Consider the following 27,175-nt stretch of genomic DNA (forward strand, 5'->3'; position numbering starts at 1 on the left):
TCCTCCTGAGGGGAAGGGTAGGGGCAGACCCTGATCTCTGTGATCTCTCACTGACCAGTGACAGGACCTGAGGGAATGGCTTGAAGCTGTGTTTAAGTGTCCACGCACCCTCTGGGTGAGGAACCTTTTCCTGGTATCCAACCTGGAGGTTCTTCACCCAGAGAGTGCTTGGACACCTAAACAGGCTCCCTAGGGAAGTGATCACAGCACCAAGCCTGGCAGGGATTCCAGGAGTTTTTCAACAATGCTCTCACATATGGAGGGATTCTTGGGATGTCCTCTGCAGGGCCAGGAGTTGGACATGAGTGATTCTTGTGGATCCCTACTTCCTCATGATATTCTATAATTCTATGATTTTATGTTAAGAATATTATGAGGGTCCAAATAAAAGGCCTTACAGACCGGTAAATGACATTTATAGTTTGTCTTTGACAATTAATGCATTCTCTCCGTGATGAAGGCCCATGGTGAAGGGCCACTGTTCCAAACAGGCACTATTTGCCCCTTGTGAAGCCATTTTGGCTGTCTTTAACCAGCCCTCTGTCTTCCACATGTTTTGATATGTCTTCCAGGAGTCTTTCTGCTCTGTGATCTTACTGGGCATTGAGATGATGCTGAGTAGTAAATAATTCCTGGGTTCCTGCTTATTACCCTTTTTTAAAAAGATTGAAATACTCCTTTTTCTCCAGTCACTGAGAGCTTACCCTGACTGCCGTGGATTTTCAGACATGATATGGCAGCCATGGCTTTTTATACATGATGGTGAGTGGCTTAACAACTATTAAACAATTCTCTCAGGATCCTGGGATGCATCTTCTTGGGTCCCATGGTCATGTCTATGTTCAGGTTTTCAGAGGTTTTGGAACCTGATCAGCTCTTACACCAATTAGTCAACACACTTCAATCCCCCAGTTCCTCTCTTGAGGTTTGGGGACTTGAGAGATATGGGAAGAGTGATTACTAATGAACAGAGGCAAACAAAATTGCTCAGTTTGTACCTCAACCTTCTCCATGTCAATTGTCATTAGTTCTGTCTCATTTTGGGGGACAGAGAGGAGGATGGGGTTGTGTTTTCTTTAATCTTCCATTTCTGACCAACATGCCTATAGAAGCCATTTTTACTATTCTTTGTATCCCTTGCCAAATTCAGCTCCAATTATACCTTAGCTTTCTTAATTTCTTAATCATCCCTCCACAACCAGACAGCACTTCTCTCTTCTTGGATACCTGTCCATGATTCCATGTCCAGTGCTTTTCCTTCTTGTATTTCACTTTGTCCAGGAGGTCTTTACTGAGCCATGCTGGTCTCCTGCTTTCCATGCCTGAATGCTCACTGGTGGAAACTGAGAGATCTTGGGCTCTAGGAAAAATGTCCTTAAAGATCTGAGAGTTCTGTTCTGCTCCTGAGTGCAGTTTTCTGGGGGTCCTATCCACTAATTCCTTACATAACTAGAAGTTCAGGTCCTGAAATTCAGACTACTGACTTTCTTTGGCCCATAATCCCTGAGGTCATGAATTCCACTCAGGCATGATCACTTAAGCCCAGGCTTCTCCAGTTCAGATCCTGGCCTCTCCAGTTAGTTAATCTGTGTCAGTAAGCAGTAGATGCACTTCTCTGTCACCTGGGGTAAGAAATATCCGTGATGCTCTCCAGAAGTCTCCAGGACTGCTTATATCTTGCTGAGCTGCTTTTCCAGCAGATGTCGGGGACTGTCCTGACAAATCCCTTCAGCTGGATCAGAACCTGCCAGAGTGATGCTTCCTGCAGGTGAAGTAAGAAGGTTTTGTCAACACGGTCCCCTCGATTGAGTGGTGGGTAATAAACACAAACTATGAGATTTCCTTTATTGGATTGGTCTCTGATTTTCAAGCTCTTGACCTGGTTGTTGCTGTTTTTCAAAGACAGTTTTGTGCAATCAAGTCTATAGAGATGACAAATTGCCTGCCCCTCCTTCCTTGCCCGACCATTCTGAACAGTTTGTAGCTGTCAATTGGAGAGCTACAGTCATGTGATGTATCCCACCAAGTTTCAGGATTTGTGATTAGATCATAGCTTTCCAGTCACTTCCAATTCATCTGGTTGTCACTCATGCTATATATGCTAGTGTACAGACATTTTGACTGGGTTATCAACTGTGTCAGCATTTTAGATGAGAAAGCTCTAGTTCTTTTGAGGCATTTCACACATGTTCCCATGTCAGTTTTTAATTCATCAGCAGCTCCTGCCTCTTCTTTGTTAATCAAAACCCTATCCTCTTCCCACTCTAAGTCTAGTTAGTTCTGCCTTCGAAGATAAAGTATTGTTCAAAGTCCTCCAGAAAGACTGCAGATACAGCACAATGCTTGGCATTCCAGTCCCCCTTGCTTAATTTTCATTCCAGAGTTTGTCACCACAGAGATTTACCCTGATAACTTACAACTGCAGGGATCAATTTCTCTGTAGTGTATTCAGTTGGGAGGGCATACTTTTCTTCAGTAGAAAGGGGCTTGGATTTCTGCAAATTCTTAGTCATTAATTTACTTCTCGGTATACTTAGGAAAAATGTTTAAGTATCCAGAACTCCTCTGGATACATCAAGGATCCACCTCATATTTCTATTCAAGAATAAACTCCTGAAAGAAATACTTACTTTTATTGCTTATGTTATCCAAGCTAACTTACAAGGATCTGATAAGCTGTATAACTTCAAAAGACAGCAAAGCTCCATCTTTAGGGAGAATGTGCAGGTGCATCTTGGGAACAGGAGAAAATAAAGAGAAGCTGATGATAAATCATGGTTTTTATGGCTTGTTTATACAGCAGAAGAAATCTTGTTAAGCCTTGATAAATAGCACGTTGTAAGAAAGGAAGCATTTTCAAGAGAGCAGTGTTCATGTTCGGAAATAATTACTTCTTTAGATACAGTAATGCACTTTTCTGAGATACATGGCATTTGACATTTCTTTGTTTTTGACAGGAAAAAGTGGCCCTGAATGCAAGCACTGTAGGGCTGATCCCGATAAGGAGTGCCGATTTTGTTCGTGTTACTTGTGTGGTGGCAAACAAGATGCTCACATGCAACTCTTGTGTGATGAATGTAATATGGCTTATCATATATACTGCCTGAACCCTCCTTTAAGCAAGATACCAGAAGATGAAGACTGGTAAATATACAAGGATGATTTACTTACCTATATTCACATTCTATACATGTTACCTTTTTGATACTTGCACCTCATGAGAGAAAATACTGAAGATGTTTTTAAATTCTGGGGTGTTTTCATCCTACTTAATATACGGCTTATGTTTTCTGTCAAGATAATTCTTTTAAATCATTCACAACGGATTAGTAGTAAGCTTTAATAGCCATTATGAAATTTCAGGACTGGTATGTTCATTTTATTCATTATGATCATTATGATCTTCTGTGACATTATCTGATCTGATTGTATTTATCAACAGTTGTTCCTCAGCCTTTTCATTTCTCAAAAGCTTCACTGCTTGAGAAATTCTCTTATGCTCACACGCTCTGCCCCTTCATCCTCTGTACCTGCTGCTGCCCCTGTGCTCTTTGTTGCCTCTACTACATTCATTTTCCATGCTGCAGAAGGACCACTACATTGCTACTCTTCATTTATTATGTAATTACTCTTACATCTTTATTATCTGTCTACAATTTACACTGTTCATATTTATCACCTTCCTATGACTTACTTGAGATGCTAATCCTTTATAAATGAGTAATAAATAGAACTTTATTCTAATAAAGTTTTCTGTAGACTTCATTGAATGTCTTAAGATGTCTATGAGTACATTACATGGAATCTCTTTTAACCTTATGATTTTATTTTATGTAAAAATCTATGTGAATTTTTTTGGATGTTATAACTTTCTTTGTAAATTAATAACTCAGTCTCCTACACTGCACTGGATTCCATAATGTTGATTGGTTAGTACCTGGTGGTCTTCCTGTTTTCTGGGGCAACTATCCTCACAGGAAAGAAGTTCTTACTAAAATCTAAACTACCTGGAAGGTGTTATAAGGTCTTCCTCAAGCCTTTTCTCCAGACTGAACAGCCCCAACTCTCTCAGCCTGTTTTTATAGCAGAGGTGCTCTACCCCAGCTACATGGTGGGGCTACATGGTGGCCCCCCTCTGGGTTCTTGCCAGCAGGTCCATATCTTTCTTGTGTTGGGTGCCCCAGAGCTGGATGCAGCACTGCAGGTGGGGTCTGACAAGATCAGAGTAGAGGGGTGGAATCGCTTCCCTTGACTGGCTGCCCATGCTGCTTTGGATGCAGCCCAGAATGAGAGTTGGCTTTCTGGGTTCCAACTGCACATGGCTGCATAATAGTAATAAGACTTTTGATCATGAACACCTCCTCCTCTCCAGAGCTAATCTTGGTCCATTCTCCAAATTATGAATTTCTGGAAGTTTAATTCATGTAATTAAAATTTATTGGAAAATTGCTGTCAAGATTTTTAGCTTGTTTTTGTTCACTGTATAACTAAGAATAGGAGTCTTAAGATCTATATATGTAAGTAGATAGCTGAATCTGTGGATGAAGTCACAGGGTGCTAGAGGTACAGTTGTGGACCTGGCTTATGTGAACTACTTTCGGGATGCTTAACATCACCAGCCCTACACTGTCTTAATGCTTGTCATTATATGTGCATTTACACTGGGCAAAGCAGCATCTCCTGCCAAAGAATATGCTTGTGCTCTCCCTTCTTCTTGCATGCTAAGAAAGAGTCATTGTTGTCTGATTCTTAATTTAGGAAGTTTGCTTTAGAACTGGAGATACTTCCATTTTGTGTTTTTAGAGTATAAAATCCAGCAAACTCTCTTCAGGGGTTAGCCTTCAGTTTGGGAAAGGATAAGTTTATCTCGTGGACATTAAGTCTCTTGGTATGTGAAACAGTATTTAATATTCCCTACAAGATTCTCTTTAAAAGTTGTTAAGGTAATATTGTTACCATATCAAGAAACATGGAATTTACCATGTGACTTCACCTAGTTAATTCACCTTGTGAATTTGCATTATGTCATGTTTGTTCTTATAACTGGTCTTATATACTTTTTCTGTAAGTAGCTGTCATACCTGTCAAAGTCATAGTGTCAGACAATTTCAGCATTTTACATTATTATTTTAAATCTACATGGCCTCATTCTTTTACTGGTACAACACCTTCATTGAGATAGTGAAATCTATTCCTGTAGACCTTAATCATTAATTATTCTATTCATATCCACATAGAAAACTTAAGAAATTCAAAACAGTAATAGTACTCGTAGTAGTAGCTGTTACCTGAACGAGGTTATCAATGTCAGTGTAGATTAGGCTTCCTCTTCTAATGGTGTGTGGGCCAAATCGAACCTATGGGAGCCAGAAACATGGACATGCCTTTGTATTGTTGTTTTTGGACTGGAATGTTGTTGGGAACAGCAGATGACCACTGTTGTCCTTTTCTCTCTCTGCTGTAGTAAATGTATACTAGCATCTCTGCTTTCCTACCAGAATGGATTTGTGTTAGTTGGAGTGAGCATTATATTCCAAATGGCTTCAGTGTTGTGGAGTGAGTGTGTGTTTGTGAGTTTCTATACACACTGCGTCATACCTTGGCTCTGTTTGACATTCAGCAATCTGCAGTGAAATTTGTTGCACTATCAGCAAAAAATAAGGGTAGACTGGGAAACACACAGAAACAGACCTGAGTACTTGTCTGAGTACAAATGAGTACTGGCTAGCAGCATACTCTAATCACAGCTGTCTTCTCCTTTACATGATGTAAATGAAGGAAGACTAAATGAAGAGAGAATACAGGAGACATGGGGACCTCTCACATATCATGTGAGAAAAAATAGTTATATGTTTTGCAACTAGCACTCTACCTTTAAAGATACTGAAAAACCCCTTTTTATAAAAAGTTGACAGTATTTGTTCACATTGAGTTAATTTTTTAAGCCGTAGACTTCAGCTGCTTAAGACTGTTATATGCTTGGTAACTTGAAACAATCAGTCAAAATAAAGAAATGGACACTATTTTGGCTACAAGAAATGTATTGCCATTATTATGAAGTTAATTGAGAATTTACTAAAACCTTTTTTTAGGTATTGTCCTTCCTGCAAAAATGATTCTAATGAAGTTGTAAAGGCTGGAGAAAAACTCAAACAGAGTAAAAAGAAAGCAAAGATGCCATCTGCCAGTACTGAAAGCCAGAGAGACTGGGGAAAGGTAGAGTGTGTTTTAGAAATAGCTGTTACTCTGATTGTTCATGTATGTGCTACATCTATAATTCTGCTTACATATGCACTACACAAAATTCAGTACTGGGTTACACAGACGACAAGACAATGTTTATTCCTACCCACTGTTTACTGGCAGTTAAAGCAGTGGAAGGATTATTAAAGTGACTAGAGGTAAAAACAAAAAGAGACAACCCCCAACTCCCCTTCCAAACCCATAACCACGTATTACTTAATTTAACATTCCTTTTAACAATTGTTAACATATTTTGAAGTACGTGTTCATTAAAATAGACAGATTTCATGATCTCTGCATTGAATTTACAAATAGTCTCCAGTATTGTAATTCATTTGTCTGATTGCTTTTGTCTGTGTATTTTTAGGGCATGGCCTGTGTTGGTCGCACTAAGGAATGCACTATTGTTCCTTCAAATCATTATGGGCCTATACCTGGTGTTCCTGTTGGGACAACCTGGAAATTCAGAGTTCAGGTATGTTGTTTTAGTATTAGCTGTAGTTGAAGGAAGTAGGAATAATAATGAATGGGTTGGGCACTAAAATAAGTATCAGTTGCCAGTTTCACCAGGACTAAGCAATGCAAATACATCATGATTCCAATATTAGAATTAATGCTGATAGTAGTGACAGTTGAAGTATACTGATTTTACCATACAGCTTTTTGATACAACTTTGTATAAAGTCTGTTGGAATTAGGATAAACATAATTCACATGTTAAAATTTTAAGTGTAATCAGTATTGGCTAGATTTAAGTATTTTCTGAAGAGTTTACTTCATATGAACTGATTATCCCATGCATGGGATGTAGACTGAATATTTTGAAAACATTATGTGTTAACAATTGTCTCTGTAGGTGTCTTTGGTCATATGTAATGGATATCCAAATCTGCTTTTAGGCTGATGAACAACTTAAACCTATGTAAGCCTGTACTGCTACTGAAAGTCACTGTATATTCAGCTTATGGTATTTTTTTTGAACTGTCTAATTTTCTGTTTCAAATATTCCTTAGACTCTTTGGTAAATGAGGTTTGTAAAAAACTGGCAGAAAAATAATCCCATCTGGAGTAGATTGGGGGCTAATTTTCCCAGTCTGTTTCGCATTTTGGTTATGTAAGCACAGTGCCAATACTCAATGGGGCAGGAAAAAACAAAGCAGGGAGGAGGGGACAGCTGTGTTTTGTGCCAGTACTGATTTTTTTTCTGGTTTTGTAGTGTCCAGAAAGCTACAAACTTCCTCCAAACTCTTTTGCTCCAGCCTGATCTAATTGCAATGATTTTTATTTTTTAGTTGTTGTTTTTAGTCACAAAAATGCATATTTCTTTGTTTTCTAAATCAGTTGTCTTTCTGCCTGTCACAATTCTTTGTCTCTTGCATGTGTAAATGATTGGAACTAAATATTGGAATATTTTCTGTCTTATTTGGAAGAATAAAACCAGAGGTTTTTAAACTGCTTGTGGAGGGACAAGCCAAAAGTCAAAAGCCTCTTCTGATTTGTTTTATGTACTTTTCATCACTTGCTTTCTTTTTGCTAGGTGCCAGATTATGTAAAGCCTAATACATAAGTGAACTTTCTAAAATCACTTAGGCAAACTCAAAGTATCAAAATCAATTCTTATTTTTACTGCTTCAATAGTAATTGGAATTACTAGTTTACCTTTTCATAAGAAATTCTGTTGGTAAAACAAAGGTAATTCTTTTCAAGTATTTCTAGTATTGGTAGGAAAAAGAAACACAATTAGAGTTCTGCTTTCATCAGAAAATCTGTCCAAAGTGTTTCTTATATATATACACAATATATATTATATATAATATACTTACTATATAGAGTATATGTACTGTATATATATGTATGGACTAAATATCAAAAGACAATTACCATTTATGCATAATTAATTTACTTTGAGTACAAACTAAACACTTTGTCATTTTTTTAAAAAAAATTAAACCCTTTCTATGTAGAAAGTTAAATTACACTTTTGTTTCTCATATGAGCTAGTCCTTTTTATGAAAAAATGAGATTGTCTCTGCTAATCCATGATAATTTAGAGACTGTATATGAGAATTTAATAACTTCTTTATTTCTGATTTGCTTTGTTTTTTTATGACAAAAACTGTTTTCCGTAGAAGGAAATTGGCTAAACATTACTTCTGGAGAGAGTATCTGAAGAGCATCTTTGCCATGAATTATTTATCAGTGTTCATCTTTCATGAATCACCTACTAGAAACCTAAATTTAATTGATAAAACCTGGAAATTGAAGGGAGGGAGGGAGGGAGGAATTAAAGGATGTTTGATACAACAGGAAAGAGGAATACAATAGTAGGGCTTTTTTATTCAGCATGCTCACAAATGGTGTGGAAAAACTGGCAAGTAGCTGATAAATGTGAGTTTAAAAGTTGTTGTGGATTGCAAACATGGGGCTGGGAAGAGTTCTAAGTATGTAATTTGTAATTGGTTTTCAGGTTCTTATTTTTCTTGTTATTTAGCAATGAGATATTCTAATAGTTAATTTTGAAAAATATGTCATTTTAATGGTGATGAGGAAAATAAATCAATTACTAAATTTTCATGAAATGAAGGGTCATTTGAAGGAAAATAAAATAAATTATTGTGAAAAGCAACCAGGACAAATAAAGGAATGGAATGGCTTTCATTCATCTGGAAAATGTTGAAAATTTTGTGGGGTGTAGATGACTACAAAATTATGTACAGTATATAAAAAGTGAGACCAGTATACATACTTCTGCAATGTCAAATTTTGTAAACTGTTATGAATAAAATATCAGCTTTTCACTCCAAAGTGACTAAAAGTGGTACTAGTTCATATGGCAAGTGGTACTATTGTGAACTCTTCTGTATCTTAAATACTATGAATCCAAAAGTCTTCAGCAGAATAGGAAGATAGCCACAGACAGCTGGATCCCAAGAAACTGTTTAAGGAAGTATTATTGTGTCCTTGTGTAGTTTTCATACTGTGCACAGCTCTAATCTGTTGTTAAAAAGTGTATTTTTGAGTAGCTGGATCTTTGATGTACTGTGTTGTGAAATTTCAAGAGTATAGCAGAATATAGACTTCCATGAAAGCTGCATAGATGTAGGTTGGGAAAAGGAGTTCAAGAGTGCAAAAAGCAGAATGAGAAAAGCAGGCAAAATCAAGGTCTGGAAGAACATATGAAGGTAGAAAGAAGTAGTGCTGGAAGCTTTCATTCTACCAACAGTATTTTTTGCATAACATACTGAGAATATAATAAATATATAATATAATATATATAAATGCATAATTTAATATATAGTCTCTTTTTTATATGTGAAGGTTGTTTGTGGGGCTTTTCTACTATCAGTAGTTTCAAACCATTATTAAATAAACTTTTGTGGGACAGATGCTCCAGCAGACTTTAATGATGTTGCCAGATTATGCTACAGCTGCAGCTTTCAGGTGGTCAGGTGGCAGATTACTTGAACATTTATTACAGAGAGTTATCCTGGTTAGAGAACTAGTCTATGATCCATATGGTGTTGCAATGGCTTCTTCTGTTTCCTCAGGCAGTATGATAATATTCCTTTCCACTGGTTACATTTACAGTGTGTTACCTTAAAAGTCCCTGACAAAATGATCTTTACACTGGGATCTTCCTTGGTTAAAAACTGTAAAATGGTACCAAGCTGGTAGATGTCCTTCTCCTTTGAATTGTCCTAAATGACCGTGCAAGTGGAGTATAGCAGTGAGTACAGACCTGGGTACTTAATGCTTATGGAAAAGATCTTGGTGATTTTCCCCAAAGAAGAAAGCTTACCATTACATCTTTCAGTGTCACCGCTGTCCGACATTGTCCTGCTGGTTTTCTGGGTGTTCTTACTTTCCATTTTTCATCCTAAAGAAGTGGAATTCACACCCTTAACAGCAGTCGTGCATTAACTGTTGACACAGAAACCTCTGTAAAATATTTTATACAGAAAACTGATTGTTAAAAGTGGTTGTAGGTGACTGGGTTTTTAAAAAAATTGCTAAGAACTGGTGTTTTTCTGTTTCCAGGTGAGCGAAGCAGGTGTTCACAGGCCCCATGTTGGTGGAATCCATGGACGCAGTAATGATGGAGCTTACTCACTCGTACTAGCTGGGGGATTTGAAGATGAAGTGGTATGTCATTCATGCAAGCAATGGTCTTGCTGTTCTAAAGCATCACATGTATCAATCAATGTTTGTAACTATAGAGTTATACTTGGTATTTAATCTAAAACTACTGTTTAGGCAGACATGACTGTGGGAGAAACAGCTACTACTGATAAATTAAGTAGTTCTTACTATTTTGGAGAGAAAAATCTTACCAAATCTTAGAGTGCTTATGCTCAGATTTATATTAAAGTGAAATATCAGTTACCACTGGATTTGACATTGTTTAGGGTAGTTACATTTCAGTATACTTTTGGAGTCTGAATTGAGTGTAATATAAAATCTGAGAGTGTAATTATGTGCAAATAATGTGTTTTATGTTCTTTTTTTTGCCACAATTTATTACATTCTAAACAATATTTCTAAATATATGATACATTTATTTTAATGAAGCAAGAATAAAAGATATGTGTTACTTGATACTATGAAGTTCTGAAGTTTCTTGGGTCCTGCTAATGAGCACTTTCAGAACTTCTTAACAAAGTCTCAGAATCTTGTGCTATGATCCCAAAAGGTGCTGAGAAAAAATCCTACTTCAGTGTTAACATCTAAGTAGAGCAACAAAAGCAGTTATACTGCTAAACAAAAGAGTAACTGCTTTCAATTTTCATCTCATGGTGTTGACAACCATTTATTTATGAAGAGATTACTGTTTTCTTCAATTAAACAATGTTTACACAAGGTACATCCCTTCCTGCAGTTCCAGTCCATCAGGTGGAATTTTCTGGATCAGGTGAAGGATAATGCAGTAAGCAACCTGTTTTTTTAAAATGCGTGTAGCTGTCAATCAAAAGGAAAAAAGCAGTAAAGAAAAAAAAACTGCATATGAATGAAATAGCATTGGAATGTGCTATATTCTTTGCCAACAGCATCAACCAGCTGCTGCTGCTGCAGAGTATTGCCTCTGAAGGAGTGTGTGTCTCTATTTGAACAAGGGGCATGAGGAGGTACTTGGTGTTTGGATATAGTGTCCTTAGCTTCTGTCCCAGCCCCTCAGCTGGGGACAGCTCTCAGACCCTGAGAACACTATTTCATAGTAGCTGTATCTGCTATCCTGGGATGCTGTGGACTCCTCTTTGTATTCTTTTTGGTAATACTCACGTCCCCTTATTTCTGAGGTGGTAATTATTCAGTTCAAAGTATTTAGTAAACTTAGTTGGATCCTTTGCATGCCTTTTCAGTTAACTTAAGTGATGTTGTAATTATGTGGTTTTGTAGACACCTAAGTACTGTTACAGTCTAAAAGACATAAATACTTTTGAAAAGGCATGGTAGAAGAGAAATGTTTTAGAAAATACCCTAAAAACTTTTATGAATATCATATGAAACTAATAACACAAGGGATTTTTTTTCCCAGTAACATTATTGAAGTTAATTTTTCTTCTCCTTTCATGTGCCAGATTTTATCTTCCAATTTACGTCCATTTTCCTGGTTTTTTTTAAAAAGGTTAAGAGATTAAACTCCTGTAAGAATATGCACAAAAACTGAGTTCTTATAAGTATCCTAAGTACAGTGTCTAATTAATTTGAGATGTGAAATTTGAGATATATTTATTTAAAATAAAATATACACATAAAAACCTCTGTTCACATCTATTCATTTTATTCTATGAGTACCAAAAAAGAGGTAACTCTTACTGAATTTCAATGGTGCAACAAATATGTTTATGTGTATGCTTTTATAAAATTGAGAAATAAATAAATTCATTTTAGAGAAGTGTTATACTATTTATAAACCTTATGCACTATTTATGCAAACTGATGATGTGTGCCATCTTAATGCACTTCTTATTGCTTTAAATCAACAAAGCCACATTGGGGTAAAGTAATTACAAAATTACATTGCAGGAAACAGAGTTCATTGTCTAGCTTTAGATCATGATATTTTTATGCCATGCCTTTAGAAATTTATAATCCTAGAGACCCAGAATTGTCTCCAGTTTTACTGAAGTTCGGATGTTCTGGATGTATTGGAGTACTCTTTAATAACAAGTTTTATCAGTTCTATCAGATCTACCCTCAAGATTGAGAACAGGTACTGTCATAGCTTACAAAATGAGCATCGGATGAAATTGTTTTGTACATGACGCTTTATCCTCATTTCTAATTACATGCATATAAAATATTTCCACGTTAATCTCTCTTCTGAAAATGGGTAACTTTGAGCTCTAGGGACAAGTTACATGGCTTACCTATAGTTAGCTTTTGTTTTGAATATGTTAGTGTTGCTGATCTCCTTGTATTGCTTTGATAGTAACCGTAACAGGAGCATTAGCTGAAGGAATTGAGAAGTCTTTCAGTAATTTATAATCTAAGAATTATTTCAGAACAGATTAACATTTACACACTAGATACTGGACATCAGCACTGATTGTGCAATCACAGTGTTCATGATGAACATATTCTGATTTGTCTGTTCATCAAATGAAGCAGCTGAAGAAGTTTAACCTTTGTCTTGAAAACTTGCCCTCATATTTTGTGTCATTGTTTTTATATATCAAATTGAAACTGCCGTTTATTGTCAAAAGTTTCAAGATTCATGTTTCTGCTGGGTTTGAGGAAGAGATGGTAAATTAATTGCATCGTGTGCTCTAGTTTAATCCAAACAAAAATTGTTTCTTCTGTAAGTGTTGTTGCACATAGGATCTTATGGAAAATCCCTGAAATGAGATTCAGAATCTCTTGGAGACCTGGTGTGAGCAGTCACATCTTCTTGTAAAAGATTCTGAGACTACAAAAGATAATGACTGCAGTGACTCAAAAGAGACCCCAGGCAATATACTCATTGTTTCATTTTGTTGGTATTTTATACCAAACCCGTTCACTGCCTGGAATGTAGTATTCACAATCCACTTCTTGAAATGAATGTCTAATAAGAAATGCTTGACTTTTAGATTTCAAATGTGTTGCTTTAACTAGAATCACAGTAGGCAAATTAAATTAGTTATACAGATTGCAGTATTTTTTTCCCTCAAAAGTCCAATCAATTTTGGATCTCCAGCTGATAGTCAAAGATAACCATAATTTTAAAATGCTGTCTCTAAAAGCTGTTGTATCTCCTAAATAAACTACTACTACAGAAAAGTGTCTTTGACCAGAAAAGAACCTCTATCTTTGGTGAACTTGGTTCGAAGTCTTAATGGATTTTTAATGGAACAAAATATAATTAATCCACACTGGGTAGCCTGAATGGTTTACATATAAATGTTCAGTTTGAAAGCCTGTTAATTCACCAGTTTTGCACACTGCATGGAAAAGGAGTAAGAAAAACCTCAGAAAGGAATTCACATACAGCAGCTTACTAGGACTTCAGTCTTTTAAAATGTTACCCTACATCCATCACCAGTTAGCCACCTTCTGATGTTTCCTGCTTTGAAGCTGTACTTCTTACTGTTCAGACATAGATTAGTGAACACTAATATGGTGAAATGTTTTCATTGTGGTGGAAGGTGCCATGAAACTGCCAGGTTTTTGCTGTCAGGGGCGATTTTGGGTAAGACTCAGCAGGAATAATTATGATGTATTCAGGCTCTGCACTTAATGCAAGGGATTCTTATTGATTTACAAATTATATTTATACTTTAGCACTTCCTTTTCAATTGGCACCTTTTACTGCAGTGTTAAACCATGAAATTATCAAAAATAAATCAAACAATGGGTAGACAGGCCAATTCTGTCAGCACTTTATGGATACAAAGTTTAATGGAGATGAATGATGACATGATTCAGTTTCAGATATTGCTACTACTGGAGAAATAGAGTGCTTTCAAATGTAATTGCTTGATAGTTAATAATTGACTTGGATTTAATAACTTCATTTAAAAAGGCTTAGTACTTTTTTATTTTATTTTATCATGATTTGATTAAGCTCACCTTTTAGTCATTGCATTTTGCTGAGGTCAAACTAAAGAGGGATTGATGAAGAGATGATATTTGGGAATTTCTTGTATCAAGAAAGCCAATAAGACATTTTTTGTTGCTCAGACTGAAGGTTGGAACTCATCTAGAAAATCTGATTGTGTTTGTAATAGCCTGTTACTGATAAGTACAATTTCTGCATTATCTGTTGGAACCAAACTTTGAAATCTGAGCATAATAGCAGAGGTGTTAATGGAGAGAGAAAATAATTGAGAGCTCACTTGAGATAGCTGATATTCTAGGAACTTAAAGTAGCTAATGTCCCCGTCAGCTGGTGCATAAGTAATCCCTAGAAATAAAGTGGTCAAGTGATTCAATGGAATTAAAAATCTTAATTTCTTCATTCTACATTATTTCTCTGTTAGACTTACAACTGATTATATAACAATGTTGGATAGTGGAGTATGGTTTAATACAACTGACTGACTGCTTGTACTGGCTGTCTGATGCTGACTGGCTTGTAGTACTAGAGCTTCAGGTTTGTCTTCCACTCACGTGCCTCAGTATGAGATATTGGGTCAATGCTACTCTGGCTGAAGTTTGTTTGCTTTATAATGTGATCAAACTTTACAAACAAGATGGTTAAGAAATAACTTTATGGACACAACATAAAAAAAGGGACATACAAGGAGGCATTAAGAGAAGTCAGAATAACAGAGTACTTACTAGCTGTTGAAAGTTTTGGTGCAAGTGGAATTAAGCTGTGGAAAGCAGAAGAGAAATGGCAGAATTATGTATTTTAAGGTAAGGAAATGGAGAGAATGTAGAAAGAAGGGAAGGGAAAAGATAAGTGTTTTGATAGGCTTTTTGACAGCTATTTTGTTTGTTCAAGAACATACAGACATCAATAATTCCTTTTGCCATACGTTTTTCTTTAACTGTTGGACTGTTATCTACAGTTCTGCTTTCTGATCCTCTTCAGACAAAAGTAGCTTTACCAATCTCATACTGGCTCTCAGTTAAAAGTTGTTGTAGGTGGTTATAAGATCCTGTATTATCTATAGATAGAACTCAAAGTTGCTGAGAAATTGTTTTGATGAGTCATTACTCTCCAATAATCCCAAATAATAAGATGTGAGTATTCCTGTTATACTTCACTTTAAAAATAAAACACCATAAGCCTGATGAAAGTAGGTACTGTAGGTCTCCCAGCATGTCTCTGGAGTACCATTGTCCCTATCTCACTCCTGCTTGTCATAGGCACATTCATATCCACATTTATTCCACTCTTTAGACACTGGGTCTGTGCACCACTTAATTCTTGCCATTTTTGATTTCCATTCTCTACAAGCACTTACATGTTCATATGAGCTTTCTTTCTCTCCTGTTTGAGAATTGCTATTATATCAGAGTTCAAATGTCCTCCAATTTCTCGTCATCCAGCCCAGATCAGTGGCAAGATCTCTGATGTTTTCCTTCTGGACTCTGTGTCTTTGTTCCCTGAAATCCTTTTTTGGTTTTTTTCTAATATATCTGATATGAAAAAAGGGAGTATAGTTCATCCAGAAAATAAGGCAGCAGTGACTCTTCCTTACATTGGAGGATATTGAAAGAGGCTTGTAACTTGACCTGTAGCATTTATGGAGCATTTATGCACCATAATTGTTCCTTTTATCCCCCGTTTTTGTTCCCTGGATTTCCAGTTGTTTATTTATGCATAGAGCACTTTGATAATTAAAGAGAAGCAAATGTAACCCATGAAGTGCGGGATATGCTCAGGAGATGAGACTGTATACATAGGTCTTCTATCTGTAGGATCTCTTCAAGCACAATGTTTTCAGTTTGCCTATGGTTAGACTTCCACCAGAGAACCACTCAGTCTTTCTTTGAAGATGCTGGAAGTCTTTTGTTTTAGGCCATTTACATTTAACCCATTTTCCATAGAAGTGTGTGTAAGTAGGAATACTGTTGCATTTCTGCATTGTGTCTTCAAGGCTTTTTTTTGCTTAAGCTTATAGCAATTTGTCCTTGATTTAGGTTTTTCTTTTACACCAAAAAATATGTCATACTTTCTTCTCATGAAGATTTATCAACAACCTGATGGTTGATAAACAAAAGTTTGTCAAGAACCTGTTGTGTCTTATAAATAATTTTCCCCATCCTGCTTTCGTATGAAGTGTTTCTGTCTTTCATATATTTTTCCACATTGTTATATATAGGGTCTATCAGTATATATCTCAAAATTATGTTCTAGGAAGAGGGGAAAAAATCACCTTCTGGTTTCAGTTTAATTCTTGTATATCAAAAACTGCCTTAACAGTCCTCCCCACCCTGCCACATCAAGAACATGTGCATATTTCTTTCTTTGTCACAAAACCCAGGTCATTCTGGATTTGTGATCTTCCAAGATATGTTTTCCCATTTTTCTGGACTTGTCACAGGCTTCTTACTCATTGTCAAAATGCAATTTGTTCGAATGACTGTGATACATGAAGCAAATCCGTCCTTGTTCATACAATTATCAGACTCATTCTTGTGTGATCTGTGCATTGTGTTTGCCTTGACAATCACAGAAAAAAAAGAAACATACTCTGTGATAAATTCCAATACTGTGATATCTTATACAATTTTATTTTACATCCTTTCTTAGTAAATGGTTCTTTTCTGGTTGGTTTTTTAAAGTTGTTTCATATACTGTCCTTAATAGAATTTCATTCTGTTTCTGTTGGTTTTTAGAGATTTATTTAGTAGAGTAAGTAGACTGTTTTAAGAAAGCATATCACAGAGTTTATACGTGTCTGTGTTAGGTTTTGAGTATACTTTTTAACTTCATAGCACTTGTATTTTATCATATACAGAGAATGCAGCTGAATTTCTTCTAGGCTTTCCTGACATAAAATAAAATTAACCTAATTTCTGTAATTTATCTATGGCCTTCTTCAAATGGTATTTCCCTTTCTAACTTTCTCTTTTTCTGCTGTTGTCAGTCATGAAATATGTGTAACAGTCTTGCACTGGATCCTAAATAATGTCAGACTTTTAATAGTGGTAAGAAATTGACTGAATTTTATTACTGCCTAGATGTTCAGAATTTTGCTATAAAAATTCATCTAAACATAATTTTCCTATTAAATTGCTATATACTGTGTACCAAGTATACATCGCCGAAGAAATAACGTATTAACTATATATGTTGTCTGTATATTTTTGTGTTTCTGGAAATAGATTCATTTCCCAGGAGTAATATGAAATTCTGTGACAGTCTTTGTATAGGAAGTAGAAATACAGGCTTTACATGAGTGTATTTAGATTTTTGACTCTTTTCATAGCTCATGTTAAAAGATTTTATCAACTTTCCTTCAATTTCATGGAAATTATACATAGGAACTATAGTACAGAATTATTTTAGCTTACAAAATACGAATCTAAATTATTTTAAACTCTTACTGATTCAGAAGAGCTGGGATTACTATTTCATTAAAGCACCTCCATTAGAGCTTTGTACATAAGGCAGCACTGAGCTCCTTGCACAAGCAGAAGTGACTGACGTGATCCATCCAAGGTAATTATTCTATATTTTACAAACATGATGCTCTTGTAAACTCAATGAACAAGAACAAGTAGCTACTTGCTAGAATATGTTCCCTTCCTCAGATTTTTTTCTTAAAATAGCTTTATAAATAATGCAAAACTAGCATTTTTTAAGGCACGCGTTTTTTTAGTCAGAATTTTTTGGTGAAGAGGTTACATCTTACCAGTAGTTTTGTGCTGGTGCAGCTCCCATAGGACGCCATAATGAAATTGAAAACATGTCTTTCATGCCCTGGATTACAGTTTTTCTCTAAGTAAATAGAACAAATGAAGTTGCATTTTTTTTCTTTTTCTTTTTCTTTTTTTTTTTTAATTGAGTTACTTTACTTTAGAGCGTTAAACCAAAGGATAATCTTCTTGCACAGGATCGAGGAGATGAGTTCACTTACACTGGGAGTGGAGGTAGAGATCTTTCTGGCAATAAAAGAATTGGAGAACATTCATTTGATCAGACATTAACACACATGAATAGGTAAGTTTTGAAGATAAAATTTAAAGGTATTCCAAACCAAAGAGTTGGCTTGTAGCACTTTAATTTAAAACTAACATTTTGCTGTATTTTTTCTCTTCTGTACATGCTGTGTTCATAAACAGCAGTGCCTGCTGCTTCTAAGAGGCATTTTATCAAGCATTATGTTTTGTAGCTTTAAAGGAACACACACCTCAGTGAAATGCATTGCTCTATGGTTGCTGCAGCTTAGAGTCATGCTTCTGGTTGAAATTGTTCTACAGTCACTCTCAGTGGACTCTGTTTTAATTAAATGAGAAGTTTGTCAAACACTTACGCAGAAGTTTTCTAATTCTGGATGTTTCTTTTTTTCAGTTTCTTCTCTCATGGGTAAATCAGTTATAAATATAAGGAGGAAGAAAGCATGTTCATTTTCCCATGATAAAAGAAATATTTTCTGTTTTGCTAGCCCTTTCTTCCATCATAATTTTCTATGAAAAGCAAGGAATTAGGGTGCTGCTTTATCGAAACAGGTACTTGAAAGAGAATATGTGTCCGGGGGAAGAATTAGATATCTGCCTGAAGTGTTTTCCCATCTGCCAAAAGATGGCCTGAACAAAGAGTACTCCATCCTTTTCTGTTTCTAAGAGCATAATCTGTTATACAAGTGACCTCTGAACACCTGTGGGATGCTGAGAGTCATTGAGAACTTTTGTTTGCCAGGTCTGCATTTAGATATGTTCTGCTGCTCTCAGACAGGCTGGAGAGGGATTCTTTCAAGATGTCTAGAGGAGAAAGAGGAAAAACCTGATTTGGCTGCTGAGAAAGGGAGGGGGAGGAGGCATGTGATGTCAAAATGAACAAAAACAAGGAGGAAAGAAAGATGGAAGCAGGTTTAAGCAAGAGCTTTACAAGCATATTTAGGGAATAGAACAAAGTTGTTTTGGGACACAGAATTAAAAGCTGTACCCTTTAGTGTCAGGATTTCTCTCCTCTTAGCAAATGACAAAGCTACAGGCAAAACTTACTTAGCTGTGAAGGCATTAGTGCACATGGAGTAACAATGTGCCGCTCTTATTTACTCAGCTTTATCCAGCACTTTGATTCAGAAGATTATGATTCTATGTAGTTGAATCTGTATTGGTTTTCCTTGTCCAGATAGTTTTACAAGTTTTGTTTTCATATGGGAAATATTTTTAACATTGGCATAGTGTGCCTGTCTCTTACTGTTCTCTACAATGTGGGTTCTATACTTCTATCATGTCTGTTTATAACCCATATTATTTCTTCTGTTTTGAGATCCATCATATGTGTTGTGGCTGATTCTGAAGGGTTTTCAATCCCTTCAAGTCAGGCTGTGGTAGTAGAAATACTGTTTCTTATGGCAGCTTGAGCATACAGTCTTGCTCCAGGTTTCTAGAAGAGGGTCTTTATAGGTAAAGGAATTGTTTGTCCTTTAATTAGCTCCTGCGATTCTGAGTTCTTCTCTGAGGTGTTTTATGTATCATGTGAGAAAGGTATGGTACTTAGAGTTTTTTTTAATGGTTACTATGTACACACTTGGAAAGCCTTAAAGTCTGTTGATGAGAGGATAGCAGTATGGAAAATTTGCCTTTGGTTATAATTTTAATTTCCTCAATGCTGTTTAGGAAGGGATTTTTAAATTTTTAATTTTTTTATTTTAAAAAATTAAGAACATTAAGTCTAAAAGGATTGGTTTGTTTTATCTAGCAATTTCACATGAGTTTTCATCTGGAACCTAGACAACATATTAAGTGTTGCCATCTTTTTTTCTCACCGTGCATTTTAGTGTGGATCTCTTTTTTTTCCAGCAATTCTGCTAAAAAAACATACTGAATGGTCTATGCTGCTTGATAAACCAAAATTAGGCAAGGCAAACATATGAGACTTCATTATGTTAACCCTCAAAACTCTGTTAGGTGAAGCAGTCTAGCTTATGAAGAATTTAAATGTCTTTCTAGGGCACTGGCCCTTAACTGTGATGCCCCACTGGATGACAAAAATGGAGCAGAGTCAAAGAATTGGAGAGCTGGTAAACCAGTTAGAGTAGTGCGCAGTTCAAAAGGACGACGGATCAGCAAATATGCCCCAGAGGAAGGCAACAGATATGATGGCATTTACAAGGTATTCTGATCTCTACAACATAAAATTTCTCTTAATCCTCATATATGTTATTCTGCAAATTCTTCATTATTACTTGAAAGAAATAGTTTTTTCTTTTCTATGGCTTTTTAGCTTTAGTTTATTCTGCCAAGTGAACCAAAATGAAATTATTCAGAGCAGTGATAATAGAACATAATCTATAATAGGATATGTAAGATTGAATATGTAAGTTGCTTTGCATGTGCTTATTGAGTTAAATTCATTCCTGAAATCAGATTATTTCATTATTTCTTCAGTTCTTCCAGCTGTATCCTAGCCTTTTGTTTGTTTAAAGACAAAACCAAGTTTTTCTTAGTTTCTGAAACAAAGGAGTGTGCCTTTTAAGACCATTGTATTTATAAGAAGAACAAAAATTTCACAGCTGAGGGAAGAACTTCTGCATATAATAATAATAATATATAAATCAGTCTTGTCATTTCTTCTTGAACAATTAAAGTATGACGATGTGCATGTGTTTGACTTGTGATAAAATAATGGCAGTAATTTTGTATTGTTCTTTAGGTGGTGAAATACTGGCCAGAAATTGGAAAATGTGGATTTTTAGTTTGGCGCTATCTTCTGAGGAGAGATGACGTTGAGCCTGCACCTTGGACTTCAGAAGGAATGGAGCGGTCAAAGAAGCTGGGTCTAAGCGTACAGGTTGGCATCAAGACTCAGCTGTTTTTATCAGGGCAGTTGTTTTTATTCTTGGATCCAGTAAACAGATTCCAGAGGAAGAAATCAGTTAAATTAAAGCTCTCTTTTTTTCCTTGTACTTCACTGTGGCAGCTTTTGATACGAAAAACCAGAACAGACTAAATTGAAAGAATCCTGAGGATTTGGAGAAGGAACTGTGAATGAAGCTTTCTGCCCTAGCAGTAAACTGGTTTGTCTGTATGGATTGGAAAATCAGAATTTGTGTCCAGTTTTGTGATTCTTAGGCTGGAACAAATTTTTCTACAGATGACTGGATTCTGTCTGAGAAACCAAAAAATCGTGCATTTTTATGTATTTTTCTCCTCATGTGACTGAGGAGTTTGTATACATAGTGTATTTTAGGCACAGATCTAGGCCTAGGCAGATCCATGGAAATCCATGGAAAGTTTGGCATTGCAGAATCCATGAAAGATGGAAAGATGGGAGGAAGTAATATTTATTCTTGGCAATGCAATGGTATATTTTAAAGCATACCATCATCCCCCTGATGTATATAGTTTGTAAACACACAGGTGTGGATACACTTTTTAACACAGCTGACTATGGATTAGGTTCTTCAACTTGACTGTGCTTTCTTAATGATAGGTACTAATTTAAATGTTTATCATATGGGATTTAAAAATCATTTTGTAATTATTTTACTATGTAATCAGAGAGATCTAAAGTCTTTTAGAACTTACTCCTTTTGGTATTTGATTATTCCTGAATGCCAGTGATTTTTGTTTTAAATCTGTATTTTTTAATTTTAGTATCCAGAAGGTTATTTGGAAGCCATGGCTAGTAAGGAGAAGAAAGATAAGGTTAAAAAGCACACTGTGAAACAGGAGCCAACCAGCCAAAGTAATGGAAACCAGAAAAGGCCGATTGATGACGGTATTGCTTTTTCACTTTTTTAGCATTTGTTAGCTAAGTCTGTTGCATTACAATTTCTAAGTCATGAAATCTTTGTGGAAGTGTGAATCTGTTTGGATTACTAATGAAAATTGATAAACAAATGCTCTTTAATTAAGTAGTAATGCAGGGGTCTTAGTCCTTTTTACGGCTCCTACTGCATTTTTCACTTTTAAGCCCTGCAAAAAAAATGAACGTTCTTCTTTGTTTCTGTGTGCTGCAATCCAAAACAAAGGTGGACAGTATGAATTGAAGTAGGAATTTGCTTGATGCATTTCATGCATGTAATCCATATTAATCTATGTTTCCTTCTAGAAATACTTTTGTCTTTCCCTTCCCAGTGTTACTAACACTGTTGTTACTGTGTCTGATGGTCACCATCTTAAGCAGGTACAGAGGAACCTACAAATACACCCAAAGCCATGAGGATGGGAGATGGAGGGAAAGGAGAAGCTTTCCAGCTCACCCAAGAGCAGCAATGGCTGATTAGAGAAGACTGTATGAACCAGAAGCTGTGGGATGAAGTACTTGCTTCTCTTAAGGAAGGACCAGTATGTTTGTTGCATGTGTAATATTTATTGTTTGCATTTTCTTTATATTATTTGGAGAAATCTTGAGACTCTCTTAGAACTTCATTTGTTTGTTCAACTTCTGCTAAATATAGACTGTCTTGCATTACTTTTATTTGTAAGACTTGTATTTCACGAAAATAAGTCTTGGTTGTGCAATTTACTCTTGAGGGGTGGGTTAATGGCTCCACAATAGGGACCTTTTCTTGCTCAAAACCCATCCTGAAGTTACAAGTAGTTTTTTATTTATTTTCATTTTTCAGGAGAGCATATTTTCTCTGATATAATAAATGTATTTTTATGCTGTGCTAATATCAGAAGTCAGACATGAAGAAACATGGTTTTAGTCACTACATCTTGTTTAGACAGAAAATAGTTTTATGACAGGTTCCCCACAGACTTATACCCCATCTCTCTTAAGTGTTCAAAGCCAGGCTGGATGGGGCACTGAGCAATCTGGTCTGGTGGAAGATTTACTGCCCATTGCACAGGGATTGAAATAGGTGTTGTTTAAGGTCCCTTCCAACCCAAACCATTCTCTGATTATATAATTCTTTGATTTGTAGAAGAGCAGGTAAATTAAGCCATTAAAGACATGCTTCCTGATTACTCCTATAAAGCTGTGCTCAGAGATATGAAGGACTTAAGAACTTCTGGAAGTACATCATCTTTATGTAGTAAGTGGCATTTATGAGAACTGTAATAGAGTTTGTCTCTTTTATTCCTTTGCTCCACATTAGAATTTTCTGAAGAAACTGGAACAATCCTTTATGTGTGTCTGCTGCCAGGAGTTGGTTTACCAGCCAGTGACAACAGAGTGCCTCCACAACGTCTGTAAAGTAAGAATAAACTGCCTTGCTCTAGGCTATTGTCTTGGCTCTGAGACACCAGTCACCAAAGCCATATGCATTTTAGAAAGACAATAATAATTGTATAACATTTTGAGCAAAAACAGGCAACAAGTTTCCATTCAATGTTTGCTGTGTAAACACCTTAATTTTGTAATAAAGAGTGGAAGTATGTTTCATACAGTTCCTGATTGACATAATGAGTGAAGTTTATCATTGCTGTCATGCCTTTGTGGTCAGTGGGGGTGCACTAGGAATTGGTCAGGTCCACAGGTTAGATTTTGGCAGAATATCAATGATTTAATTTTACACAGTTAAAAATAAACCAGATTTTATAATTTTATAACTCTCTGTTAAGAGTTGTGGAAGAGTGATGGGCAAATACCCTAGAAAATTATTTGGGCTCATTCAGAGAAAGTTATGTTATCTTGTTAATCTTGTCATTGTTCATGTTTGGCAGAAGAGCCACAGGTGTCAGTACATTACTCATGTGTCTCAAAATTTTGGTCAATTGAAGATAATGTAAAGATCTTGGAATCAAATCAGGACTAGAGCTAATTTTGTAGCACTGGTGTGTACAGAATCATGCACTGAACTGTGCATATTTGAATGGTGCCTACCATACCTAGTATTTCTGCCTGAGGCCCTAAAGGACTCAGACTATTTTCATCCTAGTAGAGTATTCAGTAATGCAAGGTTACTGTTCAAGAAGATACCACTCCAGTAAAAACCAGGGCATTGTTATGTGTGCCCTGCACACATGGAACAATTATAGCTCTTTGAAAAACATGAGAAATATTGTGAAGTTAATATTTAAAACTGTGGAAATTGGAAAACCATTAAAAAAGAAAGAAGAGGAAGCTGAATGGCAACAAACTCAGAAAGCACAGTATTTGAATACCAGTGCATATTTGAGAATACAATATGGCATCCAGTTAAAGTTGTAAGGAATAGTTTGACAGTAATCTGCTGTTGCTCTTTGGACACAGATCTGCCCTAAAAAATTTAGGATGCTCAACAGTCTGCAGTAAGGTAGTAAGGATGACCCCACAGACACTAACATGTTAAAGATTGTATACTTCATGTATCTGTAAGGCTAAACTGAATGTTTTCTGATGAGGTAGATGGAGATTTCTATGAAAACAGTATTCACCTTCCTCTTGATATGAAGGTCTGGAAAAGTAGAGCAATCTGTGAAGCAATAAGGAAGCTGAAGATTGGTTGTGACTTACAGGAAGGCCTCAGTGGAAGTGAAGGGAAGACCTCAGTAGTGATTTGATTCCTCAAGCACAATGTTTTGCATCCCAGCACAGAGAAGAGCTCTTTTGCTAGGAGATTTTAGTCACAGGTGGAATCAGGCCCCAGAGGGCTTGGTGAAGACTTCCTATTTTCTGGTAGCACAGCATACTGTGCCTTTGGTTTACAGTGATTCCTTATTTTTTGCTGGTTAAGCTGTGGGTCTAAAAGGAAGTTGTTGCAATGTACTTCTCTGTCTTTGTATGTCCTAGAGCTGTTTACAGCGCTCCTTCAGAGCCGAAGTGTTCACCTGCCCTGCCTGCCGCTATGACCTGGGGAAGGGCTACACCATGGCTCCCAACAAGATCCTGCAGACACTACTGGACCAGTTCTTTCCGGGTTACAGTAAAGGACGATGATGTGCTCAGACCCTTCTGTACTTCTCCCAGTGACTTTATAGACAGTAGAGGGGAATAAACATAGGAAATACAGCAGTGGACCAGCCAGCTTGATGGGACTCAATATATTGTCACATTTTGAAGCAGCTAGCCCTCTTCCCCTCATAGCCCCTTCTTGGTGTTGTGAGAACTCTATTTCTCAGCTGTCTTTTAACATCAAGGGTAGTTTTGGCCAGTTAACAAATAATTTTCAAACAAGAAGGAAGGGAAGGGAAGAGAAGGAAAAGAAAAAAAAAAAAAAAAAAAAAAAAAAAAAAAAAAAAAAGAAGGAAAGAAAAAAAAAGAAGGAAGAAAAAGAAAAGCCTCAGCTCTTACTGGCCTAGCTGATGCTTAATTTATGATTTCTTTTTTTGTAACTACCTCAGGACAGAGGAAAGTAAATTGTGTCAAACAATTAAACAATGTTGGGGATGAAAAAATTTATTGATGTTTTAGCTATATAGCTACACACTGCCTCCTGAATATTAGTTGTGCCTGGTCCATGTGGTTTGATTTACAAAAAAAAAGAACCCAATAACAAAACCCAAACCAAAAGAAAAACCAGGAAAAAGAAACAGATTCAGCACTTAAGCCATTTGGATTAAATAGCAAATTCTGTGGTGTGCATAATCCCTTTTTTGTCTTTTTCTTCTATTATGCTGTATTTTTTTGCAAGAACGGGCTGATTTTTAGTCTATTTTTGTGAGCTTCATTGTGCTTTTCTTGTATCTTATGCAAGTTGACTACTAATGACTAATCAGAACAATATGAATGCATTGTTGCTGCATTAGTGTAAAGTGATCTGTGTTTTTTGCACTTAAAGAGGGTATTCAAGACACTCTAGTTGTGTAAAAAATAGTTCATATAAAAAAAGCCACTTCTGTATTAGTTAAAACTGTATGCTTTTAGTAGGTCTTGTATCAGTGGCAATACATCTACACAGCATTAAAGGCAGTGCTAGCTTGGAGAAGGTTCAAATCGCGTCATATTGTGATCTGAAATTTTATATACAATATATTCCCCCCCCCAAAATATACCTTATTAAATATTTTATGATTCAGAAGATTTGCTAGTTTTGTTTTTACTGTTACCCACTTAATTAAGTCATAAGATTTTTACAGAATTTATTTTTCAGATTACTAAATGCCTTCCTTAGGTGGCCTTATTTTTCAGGTGCGAGGCTTTATATTCCTTGGCTCATTTCTCAATGAAAAGAACACTTAATTTTCAAAAAGGTGGAACAAGTCCAAACCAAGATCCAGTGGTGGTGTTGATACCCATGGACTCTCTCACAGCCTGTAGCAGTGCTCTGTCCATGTCCCAGAGCAGGTGGGAGCCCTGCCTGTCATGGCACAGGGTTGTTGGCACAGCTGGGAGCTGTGGGTCTGCTGCATGGTGGTTGGTCAGGTGGGTGAGTCAAAGTCCTTCTGTAGGCACTGAGGTGGCATTGACAGCCTGTGGCCTACAGTGCTGCAGGTAGTTGAGTATTTTCTGGAGTGAATAATGTGATCTCACTTTTGCATCTGTGCAGTAAGCTCATAAGACTTGTGGCTTTCAGCCTTCTAGTTGAGTACTGTGAAATACTTTAATGTTTTGTTTTCCATCGGATAGATTTTACCAATTAATTCACAAGATAAATTTTGTCAGTTGGAGGTCAACAGTGGGAAGTTATCTGCTTTATACAAAAACATGTAGACCAATTTTTAATATATTTTTTCAGTGACACAATCAAGTTTGTTAAACTGCTTTTAACAAACATTAAAGTAGCGTGTTAAGACTGGGGAATTAGAGTGGCAGCAGAGAAAGACTATCCTTTCCTCACATTATAAGTCTGCAGTGGCTTTTCATAATTTTTTACATCCTTAGTACTATATCAATAGCTACTGAAAGACACCCTTTTCGTACTGAATTCTAGAGTAAAAAAATTCTGATTTTTTTCACTACATATTAAGGTGATTTAGGATGTAGGTACAGCTTTTCACAGAAAAGCTGGTATCT

The 27,175-nt window shown here is 36.2% G+C and overlaps 1 protein-coding gene across 4 annotated transcripts in view; it reads left to right on the forward strand.

Moving 5' to 3' along the window:
* Window positions 1-26,242, forward strand: part of UHRF2 (ubiquitin like with PHD and ring finger domains 2) — a 79,137-nt gene extending 52,895 nt beyond the window's left edge. Inside the window, exons 6-16 of one of the 4 annotated variants that reach the window (XM_015652322.3) lie at window positions 2,958-3,144; window positions 6,093-6,216; window positions 6,611-6,718; window positions 10,282-10,386; window positions 18,201-18,340; window positions 20,299-20,461; window positions 21,002-21,139; window positions 21,946-22,069; window positions 22,478-22,638; window positions 23,397-23,495; window positions 25,013-26,242. In XM_015652322.3, coding sequence (XP_015507808.1) covers window positions 2,958-3,144; window positions 6,093-6,216; window positions 6,611-6,718; window positions 10,282-10,386; window positions 18,201-18,340; window positions 20,299-20,461; window positions 21,002-21,139; window positions 21,946-22,069; window positions 22,478-22,638; window positions 23,397-23,495; window positions 25,013-25,159 — 1,496 coding nt within the window. In that variant the 3' untranslated portion in view covers window positions 25,160-26,242. Of the gene's footprint in view, window positions 1-2,957; window positions 3,145-6,092; window positions 6,217-6,610; window positions 6,719-10,281; window positions 10,387-18,200; window positions 18,341-20,298; window positions 20,462-21,001; window positions 21,140-21,945; window positions 22,070-22,474; window positions 22,639-23,396; window positions 23,496-25,012 lie in introns of all 4 variants that reach the window. The other 3 variants (XM_015652321.3, XM_015652323.3, XM_015652324.3) reach the window with 3 other exon arrangements.
* Window positions 26,243-27,175: the final 933 nt, after the last annotated feature.

Source organism: Parus major, chromosome Z (genome assembly GCF_001522545.3).
Source record: "Parus major isolate Abel chromosome Z, Parus_major1.1, whole genome shotgun sequence".
In the NCBI taxonomy this organism is placed as follows: domain Eukaryota; kingdom Metazoa; phylum Chordata; class Aves; order Passeriformes; family Paridae; genus Parus; species Parus major.